Source organism: Protomyctophum bolini (assembly GCF_963924005.1).
Source record: "Protomyctophum bolini genome assembly, chromosome: 20".
In the NCBI taxonomy this organism is placed as follows: Eukaryota; Metazoa; Chordata; class Actinopteri; order Myctophiformes; family Myctophidae; genus Protomyctophum; species Protomyctophum bolini.
Window position 1 is genome coordinate 28,422,924 of NC_137881.1, and position 15,000 is coordinate 28,437,923.

Consider the following 15,000-nt stretch of genomic DNA (forward strand, 5'->3'; position numbering starts at 1 on the left):
GTTAAAGGCATATTGCAGTGATTTTACTTAATTCAAATATCAGTTATTTTTTTGTTTTGTTGTGATAATCCTCTCTACTATAGAGTGCGCTGACCATATAAGGAGTTCCTCCCTGTCCCCAGTTAACCCCTGGGGGGGTCAAAAAAACCTTAGGTTTCATTTTTGGCACTCTATCCTGATTGGATGAAAGGCTTTGTCTCCCAGCCAAAAACGAAACCTATAAGGTTTGTTGAGTGAAATCACTGAATATACCTTTAAGAATCAGGTCAAATATACCAACCAGCTGGGCAAAGTGCGTGCGTCTCGGGCGTTATCATCATCATACCTGTGACGTCTAGCGGTATCACGTGGGCGGGCGTCGTCGTCCGTCGTCCCAGGTGGTGCCAGCGAGGTTTGTCCGCCGTGGGCGGGGGTCCCGCCGCCGCCGCGGTGGTGGGCGTGGTGGCGCTGCTGCTGCCGCCGCTGTTGTTGTTACTGCTCCATGCCGCCAGCAGGGGGCGGTCCGAGCCACAGGGGGAGGGGGACGGGTTGGCCACGCCCCTCAGCCCGAACACGGAGGACGAGGTGTCATCGTCGTCGTACAGCTGCTTGGAGGCGGGCTTAATTGAAAGGAGGAGGAGGAGGAGGAGTTTGATTGGTTGGTTGGTTGATTGATTGACATTTTTTTATTTCACGGTATGTAGAATGTGGATGAACCATGATTAACCCATTCTGACCGGGAACCCGTTTTGGTGTTAGCATCATGTTGTGCTTTAGCTATTGAAAAATAGCAGATCTACAAGCTCATAGCGCGCCACCGAGTGGCGCGCTACGAGCTTGTAGGTCTGCTATTTTTGAAAAATCGAAGAACGACTTGACATTTTTAGAATCTGATCTCAGGTCAGAATGGGTTCATCAGACCAGTGTGTGTCCAGTGGAAACCTCGTATGAATCTGATCTCAGGTCAGAATGGGTTAAACAAGGGCCCTGCAGACCTAAAGGCATCCGATATTTTACCCACTTGACTAAGCTGTATGTTTGCCGTGAGACGAGAGAGAGGGGAAGGTACGGTAGAAGATGTTAAAAAGGAGAATGATATGATTTAGAGAAGATGATCCATATACATCCAACAGCCGTCATGCCGCAAAATAGATCTAGAATTGGTTTAAAAGGAAAAAAAACAGCAGCACACTTCTCTCCCATCTGTCTGGTGAAAAGCAAGCAATCCTAGAATTCAGTCAGCTGAATGCAACGGTCTGGTGAAATCACCCTAGACTTTGTTATAAGTGATGGAAGAATAAGTCTAGTAAGTTCGTCCAAATTCCGCAGAGAGCCCAGTGGAAGTGGAACTATAGGCTATATAGCATCCCAGCCTGGACGCTAGTATAGCCTATTATATGGAGCGACAGTCCATTTGACAGCTCTGACTGCAAGGCAAATAAGGGCCTTATTCGGTCCACACAGTGCACCAGAAATCGCCTTCTGCTTTTTAACCCATTCTGACCTGAGATCAGATTCATACGAGGTTTCCACTGGACACACACTGGTCTGATGAACCCATTCTGACCCGAGATCAGATTCTAAAAATGTCAGTCGTTCTTCGATTTTTCAAAAATAGCAGACCTACAAGCTCGTAGCGCGCCACTCGGTGGCGCGCTACGAGCTTGTAGATCTGCTATTTTTAAATAGCTAAAGCACAACATGATGCTAACCCCAAAATGGGTTCCCGTTCAGAATGGGTTAAATGAGAGAGAGAGAGAAAGAGAGAGAGAGAGGAGAGACTGAGAACGGTTCGGATCAGCGGAGAGAGAGTTCATGGCTATACAACCTTATAAGTCCAAATACGACTTTGTTCATTGACACAAAAGGTGCTTTAGACGCTGCCAAGAATGAGAAAACGGCAATTTAATTCAGAGCCGAGGAAAGAAACCATATAGCACTGTGGGAAGGAAAGGTGGAAAGGTGTGGTGCAGTGCATTAGCAATCGTTTAAAAGAGCTGGGAAAGAGTGTCCAGGGGCAGAAAGGGAGTTTGTTGCGTGGAGGAGGAGGAGGAGGCCAGTGGGTTCGCAAACATTTTTTAGCTCAATAAAAGAGAAACTATAGAGAAAGCAGAACTGCAAACATGAAAGTTGTTGACTTATTGTGATGGGATGTGAGAGAGCTGGACAACGGGGAGGATATGATATGAGCAGACGACGATGGAAGGTCTCGAGGAAGGTTAGCGCGCCGTGCACGTTTTGTTGTGCAGTATACGCGGGGGTGGAAGAAATACTGTATATCAGTGTTTTTGTCGACTAAAACTATAAGAAGAAAAATGTTCGTCGACTACCTTTTTTCACTGACGGAAACTAAATGAAAACTAAGCTACGGTGACTAAACTATGAGACTATACATATATTGACAATTTCGTCAACAACTAGACTAAAATGTTAGGAAGGGACTAGTGGAGAAGAGATCCAGTGGGGGAAAAAAGCCATTGCGACGGCATCAAAATACATTTTAGTCTAAAACTACTACTACTAAAACTAAACTAACACTAACACATTCCTGGTGACTAAAATGTTACTAAAACTAAATGAAAACTATTCAAAGAGACTATATGACTAAAACTAAAATCTAAATTTGCTGCCAAAAAGAACACTTTTCACATCAAGGACCCCCGTGTGAAAAAGGTATGCCAGGGGCCCCCGATAAGAGAAGATCTTTATGGCTCTAGCAGTGATTCTAAACCATGTTTAACTTAAAGGACCCCCAGTTTTTCATGCATTAGAAGTCTACTGACCCCCATTCAATACAAATTCTTTTTTTTTAATCAATGAGACACTATTTTATATTGTAAAATATATGTAAATTGAACTCTGAGAGTGTACAAATGGATTTGTATCACTCTCAGAATACCTCGACGTATACTCCTTTACAAGCAAAAGTACCGTATTAAAAAGATAACTTTTTTTTGGTACCCCTTTTGGTGTTAGCATTATGTTATGCTTTAGCTATATATAAAAAAATCGAAGAACGACTGACATAGAAACATGGCTTTTTCAGAAAACTGTCAGGATGTAGAAGAACATTTTTAGAATCTGATCTCAGGTCAGAATGGGATAAAGGAGTAGTTCACAGAAGAAAAAAAAAATACTTATTTCCTTCTCAATTTGGGGGTCCTTGACACACAAAAAGCACTAACGTAAAGCGACGCGCACGCTTGCACGCGTGTCACGTGCATGCGTGGTTCGTGCGCGCGTGTGTGGCGTGAATGCGTTGCGTGCGTGTGTACCAGGAATATGAAGTCGGGTCTCTTGTTGCACAGGGACTCGGGCGAGCGGCTGAGCGACGTGGAGAGGTCGTCTGAACTCTGCGAGGACGTGCAGGGGTGTCTGAACGTCTGGCCCGTTAGCTTGGTGTCGTACAGCTGCTCCTCAAAGTCTGCCCGCAGGAAAGAAAAAAAACACACACGCGGAAATTAGTTTTAGTAGGTTTTTTTTCAATTGTAAACATGTACACGATATGCAAAATGCAAAAGGCCGCATGAAACACATATACACACACCCACACGCAGATATTTGGTAGACTTGACTAACGGTAAAAGCTGTTTGCGGCATTAACATAACGCACGCACGCACGCACGCACGCACGCACGCAAGCACGCACGCACGCACGCACAACATGACGACATGTGACAAAACCAGCGTGCATAAATGTACCAATTTGCATAAAACAACACAGAAACCAAAACGACAAGACAAAACACTACCCGCCCCTCACCCCCCACCCCCCCTGTCCTACTACACACACACGCACAGGCATACACACATGCGCGAGCGGAGCGCACAGTACACATTTTGTCACGCGCACACACACGCACATGTTTTTGCACACCCAGAGTAAAACATAAATAAATGAGTCAGAGCTACAGTAGTGCGAGTGTCTGCAGCACCAAAGTGACAACACACACACACACACACACACACACACCATGTGTGTGTGTGTGTGTGTGTGTGTGTGTGTGCTCTCTCGTTGCCAGAGCCTGCAGTCTCTGCACTCTGTCTCTGTGACAAACCTTGCAGCGCCGCTTCAGTTGTTTGTTAATCCTCTGCTATATACAGCACGCACGGCCACCATTCCTCCTCTACCTCGCTCTACCTCTCTCTCTCTCTCTCTTTCCCTCACTCTCTCTCACTCTCTGTCTCTACTTCACTGTGTACTTTTCTCCCCTCCCTCACTGTATCTCTTAGTCTTTCCCTTTGCCTCTCTCTCTCTCTCTCTCTCTCTCTCTCTCTCTGTGTCACTCACTCTGTTACTTACTTACTGGTTCTCTCTCTCTCTCTCTCTCTCTCTCTTTCGGTGCTGCATGTGTCCCATTGGCTCCCTCTACTCTCTCTCTCTCTCTCTCTCTCTCTCTCTGGCAGCTCACAGGACTCTCCCTCAGGCCATTGTAAACAGATTCCTACACACACCCCCCCCCCACACACACACACACACACACACACACACACACACACACACACACACACTCCCCCTTACTGGCCATTCCTTTGCCCCAATACCCATTCCCCCCCAACCCCCCCCGTTTCTCCAAGCACTCAACCCTGAAGCCCTTCCAATTCCATCCTCCCACACTCAACCAACTCCGCTCGCGCACACGCAGGCACACGCGCACACACACACACACACACGCACACACACACCCTACAGTCGCACTTAATACCGTCTGCAGGACAACACTGGCGAGTGTGTGTGCGTGTGCATGTGTGTGTGTGTGTTGGGGGGGGGGGGGGGTTGTACTTGTTCAACGGGACAATACGGATGCCTTTCTGGCGGAGTTCGGTTGCCTGGCGATACAAGGGGCGGGGTCGTAATGAGGTGGGGCGGGGGGGGCCTTGTGGGGGGGGGGGGGGGGGTTGACAATGGAACACTACTCCTGTCCAACAATGGGCCCTCGGGTCGTCATCCCCCCCGTCCCCCCCCCCCAGCCTCAGGATGTAAACACAAGGTGAACGGTCCCCAGGTTTAACTTTTTCAGGGGGGTTTGGGTATGCCGAGCGCTGTATACGCCCATGGGCTTATACTGAGGGGAACCGAACCGGGAGGTTGCCGATGCTCCTTGTGGCTTATATAGTGTCGAAGTGTCCTTGAGCAAGACATTATTGAACCTCTGACCGCTCCCGATGTGCAGGTTGTACGTTGGCACCTTGCATGGTTTCCCCCGCCTTATATGGTGATGGCGTGTGTGTGCGTGTGTGTGTGTGTGTGTGTGAACGGGGTGAATGTAATGCACGTCGTCCTGCTGCGTTCACACTTAACTTCCAACCATTCCTTTTCGGTGGAAGCCGCAGCGACGAGAAGACACAAAGACACATGCATCCTTTGTTTGCATAGCTGGTTTCAACTTTAGCTACAAAGCAAAGGTACAAAGCTCAAAATATGTGTAACTCTTTTTGATTCACAGACAGTCATGGCAGTTCAGGAGAGGAGAAAAACTGTTGTTTTCATCCAAAATGAGTTAACAGCACACAGGCAGACTCTTCACATACATACTAGAGCATGTCTGAAGTAAAATGTCAGAGCTTAAATCGACACGTAAATATGAAATAAATGCATAGACACGTAGCCATAGGTGCAATGTTAAGAGACCACAGAAGTGAACCTTTCGAGCCTGTTTTCTTTCAACTCGCTGTTTCTCTTGCAGGACATTATACTCTATAATAAGCCATGTCTCAACTGAGCAACCAATATGTCGATTTGAAGCTATATATATGATTCCCTGCTTTCATATGACATTAAAAAAACTAAACAAAACAAACTATTACTTATCCTCGGTCAGAAACGATCACGTATGCGGGCGTGTAGCTTTGTGCCTTTTGTATCTGCCAGCGTGAACACAGCATAAACGTTAGCACTTCTTTGACTGAGAGTGCTATATAAACCGGGCTACATTGAAAATGAGTGCTTGCCCTCGACTGTATATCTCCGAGGTATAATTAAAGGTGGCGATATAGATACCTCATTCACGACGGCGCTATAGGGGGCGCTGTACAATACATGAATGCACCGTCCGTTTAGCAAGCAATAATACATCGGAGTCGTCGTGCGTTGCAGCCAAAAGTCACCGGTCGAAGTGGAGGCTGTCAAACCTGTATATACGGCGCTTTCACGTAATGTTCTGCAAAGAGGACGTAGAAGTAAGTATACACTTAACAGTAGTTAAGGCTGCTAGTGGGAGCTACAGTAAAAACAAAACACCCCACCCCATATCTCTCACTAATCTACCCCCCCCCAACCCCCCCAAAATAATCAGATCAACGTGTCGCGGCATGTGGGCCCATTCTGACCTGAAATCAGATTCATACGAGGTTTCCACTGGACACACACTGGTCTGATTAACCCATTCTGACCTGAGATCAGATTCTAAAAATGTCAGTCGTTCTTCGATTTTTCAAAAATACGTTGATGTTGCATGGGAGCTACAGTAAAAGCAAAACACCCCACCCCATATCTCTCACTAATCTACCCCCCCAACCCCCCAAAATAATCAGATCAACGCGTCGCGGCATGTGGGCTGAATGTGGGATCCATGATAAAAGACACACATGATCTACTGCAGTGGTTCCCCCCCTATAGGGGTCCTTGAGAGAGAGTTCCAGGGGGTCCCCCAGCTAGATGATAACGAGGAACCAAAATGGACCCCTTATGGGTCTGTAACGCGGAAAGTGTACACATGGAACCAAATGGACTCTTATAACGGGTCCCTTTGGTTCCGTTTGTACACTCTCATAGAGTTAAATCGACATTGATTTAACAATACAAATTGGGGTCTCAGAGATAGAAATGCCATTAAATGGGGGTCCGTATATAGCCTATTGCCTGTCGTTGGAATTAAAATGGTTGATAATCACTGCTGGAGCCGTATAAATGTTCTCTTGGGGGGGTCCCTGGCATACAGTATCTATCTGTATGCCCGTTGCCTGATAAAGAACTCCATATATCTCTCTAGAGAGAGAGATGAAAAGAAGCTGGGAGTTATAAGCCCTGGGAAACTGAAGCGTGGAGAAGACAAGACAAATGAGAAGTAATGTCTGGAACTCAAACTTTCATAAAAGTTTTAACAGAGAAAAACGAGCCTCGCCGAACGGGAAAAGGCTGCAGCATAATATATATACTTCTTTAACCCATTCTGAACGGGAACCCATTTTGGTGTTAGCATCATGTTATGCTTTAGCTATTGAAAAATAGCAGATCTACAAGCTCATATCGCGCCACCGAGTGGCGCGATACGAGCTTGTAGGTCTGCTATTTTTGAAAAATCGAAGAACGACTGACATTTTTAGAATCTGATCTCAGGTCAGAATGGGTTAATCAGACCAGTGTGTGTCCAGTGGAAACCTCGTATGAATCTGATCTCAGGTCAGAATGGGTTAAGGAAAATAAATGTCGCCGTATACGTGGCCGTGACTGCAACGTTATACGTGACTGTGGAGAAAAAACAGACAAACAAACAAACGCATTCCATTTGCAAAAGTTCGTCTCGACACTTCTCCTCCACCTCCGAGGATTCACTATAGCTGAGACAAAATGGCGAGAAGAACACTTCGTGTTTGACTGGTTAGAACTTCGAGGTGCTCGGGGGGGGGGTATTTTGTCTCAACTCTCTAACTATAAATACTGTAAAAACGACTAAATGATAAACAATGACGGTTAGTCGGTTAGGACTCGAGGGTGCCTTCTGAAAAACCATTAAACCCAGGAAAGCATCTGTGTCGTTCTATAGACAGTTTGTGTTGCAGCTATTCAAAAAAAAATTGCAGATTTATTTAAGCTCACGGTGGCCTTATACTTCAAAACGAAATGTATTGGACCGTGCGTGGAGTCTGTGGAGGTCGAGTAGCAATTTCTTTCCGTCCACACACAGGGAACCGTGTTTTTAATGTTGTACGGGTCACTGTGTGCCTTTGTTGTCGTGTATTGTATTGTATTGTATTGTATTGTATTGTATTGTATTGTATTGTATCTGTATGCTGCAGGGCGGGTTCTTGGGGTCCAAGACAAATTTCTCCCTTGGGGGAGACAAAAAAAAACAAAAAACCTTAACCTTAACGTTTTATTTTCTCGAGTACAGCACAAGTACAGTAGTAGCCTACTACTCGAGTAAATGCACTTTAGTTACTTTCCACCACTGGCCGTACATATCTCAGTGTATCTGTCTGCAGTGCACCATGTATACCTCTCTCTCTCTCTCTCTCTCTCTCCCCATAAAGACTACCCCTGGCTCGACCTTATCAGTTAAATCAATGGGGCGAGGGAGGGGAGGAGGCCGTCTGAGTTTAATCGAGGTGAAGTTCAGACGACGTCCATGCAACGAGTTTGACATTGTAACTCCGTGCCGCCGACACAGCAAGAATGCTCAGTGCCAACTTATATAGCTCCGACGAGGGTGTGCAAAAAACAGACTCTAATTGTTTACAGTGGACACTCACAGGACACGGTAAACAAGCTGCCTTATCCCTTCATCTGGGCATTCCATCTCTCTCTCTCTCTCTCTCTCTCTCTCTCTCTCTCTCTCTCTCTCTCTCGCTCTCTAATGATCTGTCTTTCTTCTGGTTCTCTGACACCTCTCTGTCTCTCTCTCTCTCTCTCTCTCTCTCTCTCTCTCTCTCCCTCCCTGCAGGCTATATAGCATTGCCGTGCAAAATAATAATAATAATAATAATGATGAATAAATAAATCTAATGTGTCAGCCGAGTTTATAAACGGACATACCGTGTGACGCAACCGCCGAGCGCCGTGTTTGCCACGAGCTCACAAACAATTAGCGTGACGGCGTTACATCATGACTCAGGTGGAGATAACGATGGCGTGTGTTATTATGGATACAAAATGGTGTCATTTCACCAAAACAAGTTCAAAGAGAAAAAGTCTAGCCCGGATGAAAAAAAACCTTTAGGTCTTGAAACATGTTGGTTTAAATAAAGGCTCCTTTTTTTTTAAATCTGAAGTTCAAAGACAAGCTGACCTGAGATCAGACCAGTGGCGCGCTACGAGCTTGTAGATCTGCTATTTTTCAAAAGCTAAAGCATAACATAATGCTAACACCAAAAGGGGTTTTAACGCGGGCCCACCCATCGGAAAACATTAACACATCCTCTAACAGCTATTCATTCATTCGTCGCAATGCCGCCGGTATTTTTTTTCCAGTGAAACCCTTATTTTGAAGCTTCCACTGGAAACCTGAGACGTGAAAACGATGTGTGTTGTGACTTTTCTTTCACCCGGATGCGGACATTTTGCGTCCGCGTCCGGCGGTTCTTTGGTTATATACGAGCCGTTGAATAAAGCTGGTTTTTGAGACCATGGGGCACAATCTCGGAAAGGAACTACACAAGAAGACGGGCGCGGCCATCTTGGATCCTTTGAAACACAATACGTATACTATCGTGCGAAGGTGTCCCGCGGCGTGCTAAAAATAGCAGACATATAAGCAATAAGCATACGATTATCGGCACACTATATGAAGTATATGGTTCAGGCCTAACATACTGTAGCCCATAGCTAGAGCGATCCAGTTTAGGAAATCGAAAACGATGACCCAAAATAATGTAACAAATTGTTGTCACCGAATTAAAGATCACCCAATTAGATCATTTCAAAAACTGTAGATATTTTGATAACCAACTAAAAACTATGAAATGCCAAACGCAGCACTGTGCTATAGCTTAAAGGGGGGAAAAAAACACAAATTGTCTAAATTGAATTATTAATAATACCTTAGAGTTGTGTGGAAATAATAAACAAAAATCCCCCCCCCCCCCTTCTACTCAGCCTATAGAACTGGAGGTCTAACTATCGCAAATTATGTACTTTTTGGCTTGCAGAGTACATCTTTGTGACGTCACTGGTCACATGACCTCAAGTTCTAGACCTCCAGTTATAGGCTATACACAAGAAGGGGGGACTTTTTAAAAATTTCCACACAACTCTAATATTACAACTCTAGTATATTAATGACATAGTTTAATGTTGAAAATGAGTGGTACCGTATTCCCCTTTAAAGTGGATCAATTCAACTAAGAACATAAATAAAATAAATAGACCCTTACCCTTACCACTTGACTGTATATGTAGGTGCAATTTGCTTAACCCATTCTGACCGGGAACCCCTTTTGGTGTTAGCATCATGTTATGCTTTAGCTATTGAAAAATAGCAGATCTACAAGCTCGTAGCGCGCCACCGAGTGGCGTGCTACGAGCTTGTAGGTCTGCTATTTTTGAAAAATCGAAGAACGACTGACATTCTTTAGAATCTGATCTCAGGTCAGAATGGGTTCATCAGACCAGTGTGTCCAGTGGAAACCTCGTGTGAATCTGATCTCAGGTCAGAATGGGTTAAAGGTCTGTTGCTATCAATAATTCTGTAAATGGACGAGTCCCTCATTCTTGTATAGGCCTATACCGTTTTCAATTTGTCGTCTACAAAGGGCCCTAAGTGTTGACGAGACTATATAATCTTTGTATGCTGTAGTATACGCCAGGCTTCTAATACCACTTAGTTTCAGAAACTATTAGGCACTTTATTTCCGTAAGAAAAGAACACTCGACCTAATGGAGGAACGGGGCCCGGGCTTATTTGTATTCACAGGAGAGAGTTACACTTTCTGCAGCCACTGGGATTACACTAAAACATAATTGATTATAAACAGGGGTGGGAAAAAAGTACAACGTTTTTAACTTAACCCATTCTGACCTGAGATCAGATTCATACGAGGTTTCCACTGGACACACACTGGTCTGATGAACCCATTCTGACCTGAGATCAGATTCTAAAAATGTCAGTCGTTCTTCGATTTCTCAAAAATAGCAGACCTACAAGCTCATAGCGCGCCACTCGGTGGCGCGCTATGAGCTTGTAGATCTGCTATTTTTCAATAGCTAAAGCATAACATGATGCTGAACACCAAAATGGGTTCCCGTTCAGAATGGGTTAAGTAAAAGTATCAATACTGCAGTGTAGAAATATTCCGCAATTCAAAAACTTGAGAAAAAAGTGCAAAAGCATTGGTATCAAAAGACACTTACAGTATAGGCCAACCAAAAGTATAGTAACTATATTCATTATGCAGAACGTCACACGTTTTCATATAGGTATATATATATAAATATAGCCGATGTACAAGCTCACAATGTGCTGCATTGCGACACATTGTGAGCTTGTAGATTGGCTATTTTCAAATGGCTTCAATGTATAGGTTGTTTGATGTATGAATTAGTAATATAATATATAATAGTATATTATATCTACTAATGAACTAGTAACTAAAAGTACTGAAAATTGGAAATACTCCAGTAAAGTAAAAAAACAACACATAACAAATACCCCCAAAATGTATTTGAGTATAGCCTAAATAGTTACTTTAACACCACTGATTATAAAACACCCACAGCTGCAGAAAGTCCACCATCAGCCAATTATGGAACAATAAGTCAACAAAAGGCACAGAAGTGGAGAGCGTCCCAGACTGCTGCATGTGCACAAAGTCCTGGATCAAAAGAATGCATCCAGCATCGCCATCGTATCATTTTTTGCTGGTTTTTAGCGTCTCCGACCCGTTGCCCAACGCCCAGCAACGCTTCCACGTTGGTGACGCCATTGTTTTTATTCCCCTCCGTCCGCACTATCTTTAGCGACGATCTTCAGCTGCGTTTATCTCTGAAATTGAAGCTCGGATTGAGGCGATCATATATACAAAACGTTGATGTTGTAGGAGCTCAATGAAAATCACACCCGTGTGAACTGAGTGGTGCAACTCTCCTCTCCTCTCCTCTCCCCCTCTCCTCTCTCTCTCTCTCTCATATTAGCAGGCAACAGTGCAGCACTAATACGATCTCTCTCTCTCTCTGTTTCTGACACAACAGCGCCCCTACTGGTACTCATAGTCATATACTGGTGCTCATGGCCACATACAGTAGGTAGGTGAGTTAACGTCACATAGGTAGGTGAACACGGACATTGCTGTTCCTTGGAGTGGTTACACCACTCCCCGCGACCTCGCGGTATACCGTATCGGCGCTTGTGATGAAAACTAAAGTATCTAGCGAGTGCCCCCCGGAAGTGAACGCTTGTTTACTTCCGGTTCATCGAATCAGCTGGTTGGGCTCTTCAAAACAAGAGCTTTGGCGGATGAAAAGCGTTGGCACTTGACATTAAAACGTGGATGGCGCTGAATGAGTTTTAAAGTACCAAAAGTAGAAAGTATACTCATTATGAAATTATATCATTTTTCAAACAGGCTAAAGATCTTTTGAAAATAGCAGATCTACAAGCTCAGAATGCACCGCAAGAAGGGTTGAAGTGGTTACTGTACGTTTTGTCATTTGTAATACTCAATCCACAAAAGTAACTAGTCACAAAAGCTTTCAAATAAATGTAGGCCTATTGGAGTAAAAGCACAATATTTGGTTCTGCGATGTGGTGGAGTAGAAGTAAAAGTATTGTAAATTGGAAATACTCAAGTACAAATACCTCAAAATTGTACTTTTAAGTAAATAAAAATACATCGCATGGATGCACCTGGGACGTATCCTCAGTGATGTATCCTGAGGTCAACGGGGTTTTCGGGTCTCTCAACATCATACACCCCTCACTCAGGTGACCCAGCCGGGGTTGATCAAATCCCGACTTATACGTCCCAGTAGCTATACCCTCGATCAGTCCATCAGGGAATGAGCAAGGCCACACAATCCGTGGCTCCGGAACTATTACTCTGCCGGGACTGGGAGAACCAAAATATGGCACGTGGAAGGACTATATAGGCTCTGTGGGTTGACTCCTGTTCCTACGTCTCACCAGGTCCACTCCTGCTCTCACCAGGCCCAGGCCCCTGTGCGTTAAGCACCAGACTCCCAGCACCAGGCACTGCATTCAAGTACAGTATAGCCTATAAGTATATAAGCACAGAGATACATCACAAGCTGTGTGGTGGGGAAATAAAATAATATTAAACCGCAGGTGTGCTCAAAACAAGAGTCCGCCTGTTTGCCATCTTTTTTTTTTACATTATATGCTACGGTAAGAAAAACTGCATTGTTTTATTATACCGTCTCTACTAGTGTGTCGGGTGGAAACCTCATATGTCCAAGACTGTAGTTTCCGAGCTTGCGGATCTGCTACTTTTGTGTGACGCTGTATTATAGGGTGTTCATTTACAAAAAAAACCCCACAAAAAGTTAGAATATGGAGATAAGAGGTTTCTGTTCCGACAGAAACGATAATAGTTTTAACTGCATTACTGTATATTATACTGTGCACTATAGTGCAGTACCACTATCTGGGTAATAAAGACCCTATTTTCATCAGTGCCTATACTTACCTTACCCCTTTTCCCTAAATCACTTTGCCTTTTCTTTTTACGATTTTGATATTATCTTTTTTTTAATCTATCTACATCGACACGTTGTGAGCTTGTATAGGTCGGCTCTTAAGAACTGTTCAGAATTGTAAGAAAAGGCTAATTAGTTTAGGGATAAGCACTGGTGAAAACAGGGCCCTATAATAATACTGTAAGTCCCTGGGACCCCACTTTGACAAACCAACCGCCATAATTCGTCCATGCTGATGCATATCACGAACAAGAAGACACTCATCACATTAACACAGCCAGCGACAAGAGAAGTACAGTAGAAACAACGGAAATAAAGATAAAATATGATGACGGGGGAGGAAAATTCACCCGTTATTAATCCATTCAGGACGGGAATCCCTTTTGGTGCATTATGTTATACTTTATCTGTTGAAAGATAGCAGATCTACAAGCTCATAGCGCGGCACCGAGTGCCGTGCTATGAGCTTGTAGATCTGCTATTTTTTTGAAAAATCTTGAAAATGTGTTGCGAATCTTCGAATATATATTCTTTCAGAGCGATTGGCTATTAAAAAAACAGCCAATCCGTGCACACACAGCCAATCCGATCTGCAGCCAACGCTGCTGTGTGTGTGTTGACTTTTTTTCAAGGGCTGGTTCTTGATCCGAAGGTGCCACTGCCAATTACTATAACTAATTTGTATGTCATTAAATGTTCCAATTCATTGAATATGAAGGACCCCAATTATGGAAACAAGCCACGTTGTGTTTTCTTGGCTTTTTAACCCCTTGTATTGAACTTTCCGTTAACTGTTGATAAAGTATTGAATCTCAACTAATATGGCTGTGCAATATCCGCCAAGTTGCTAGCTTATTTTGCACATAATAGGAATCATGCACTTGAATGTACGGCAAGGTGTCAAATGCAGAAAATAGCCGACCTATACAGGCTATTTTCGTCGCGAGGACAGCGTCATTATGACGGACTACAAATTGAGATTGGCCTTCATGTCCACAAGAACAACAACCGCCCGGACAAAACAGACTGCGTCAGCGGGAACAGCAAGAGAAACAATCAGCGCAATAACATCCATCTCAACGTGATTCCATGCCATTATGGTGCGTCCGTTCACACGGGCAGATGCAAAGATACAGTCTATATACCTTTCATTGTCAATGGAAGCCATGCAGCGACATGAAGAGACAAAGATGCGTCCGACGTTTGTAGCTGCTGCAGAAGCTGCAAAGCTACAAATTGAAGCTGAGCTGGGTTCAACTTCCATGTGTGTCTGTAGCTGCATTTTCTTTTTTTTTTAAACTTTTTTCACCCTGTTCTGGCTGAAACGTGCGCCGTCTCCTTCTAGTCTGTTTCCATTGTTTCCAATGCATATAAACAATGCCTATATGGCTCGCAGGTGAGACTCCATGCTGGATTGTTGTTTTTTTTTTCAACACACCTCACTACGGACGGACACACGCTTGAGGACAGATCTTTTTACAAAGCGACAACGTGACAAATTCTGCTGTTTATCGGCGGCGCAACATTAGCCCGGTTAAGATTTGTGTCGGCCGTATCAAAAACAGCAGACGAACAAGCTCGCAAGCGCGCCACTTCGCGCTGTGCGCTGCGAGCTTGTATATGTATCTGCTATGTTTGAATACATTATAACG

The 15,000-nt window shown here is 44.3% G+C and overlaps 2 protein-coding genes across 2 annotated transcripts in view; both read right to left on the reverse strand.

The window, feature by feature from the left end:
- Nucleotides 1-15,000, reverse strand: part of nhsl2 (NHS-like 2) — a 190,586-nt gene that overhangs the window by 32,894 nt on the left and 142,692 nt on the right. Inside the window, exons 3-4 of the mRNA XM_080792318.1 lie at nt 3,255-3,403; nt 326-599 (exon numbers count right to left, since the gene is read on the reverse strand). Coding sequence (XP_080648444.1) covers nt 326-599; nt 3,255-3,403 — 423 coding nt within the window. The remainder of the gene's footprint in view (nt 1-325; nt 600-3,254; nt 3,404-15,000) is intronic.
- phka1a (phosphorylase kinase, alpha 1a (muscle)) overlaps nt 7,321-15,000 on the reverse strand; it is a 292,774-nt gene continuing 285,094 nt past the window's right edge. Inside the window, exon 35 of the transcript XR_013966046.1 lies at nt 7,321-7,360. The gene's annotated coding sequence lies outside the window, so the exon portion shown is untranslated. The remainder of the gene's footprint in view (nt 7,361-15,000) is intronic.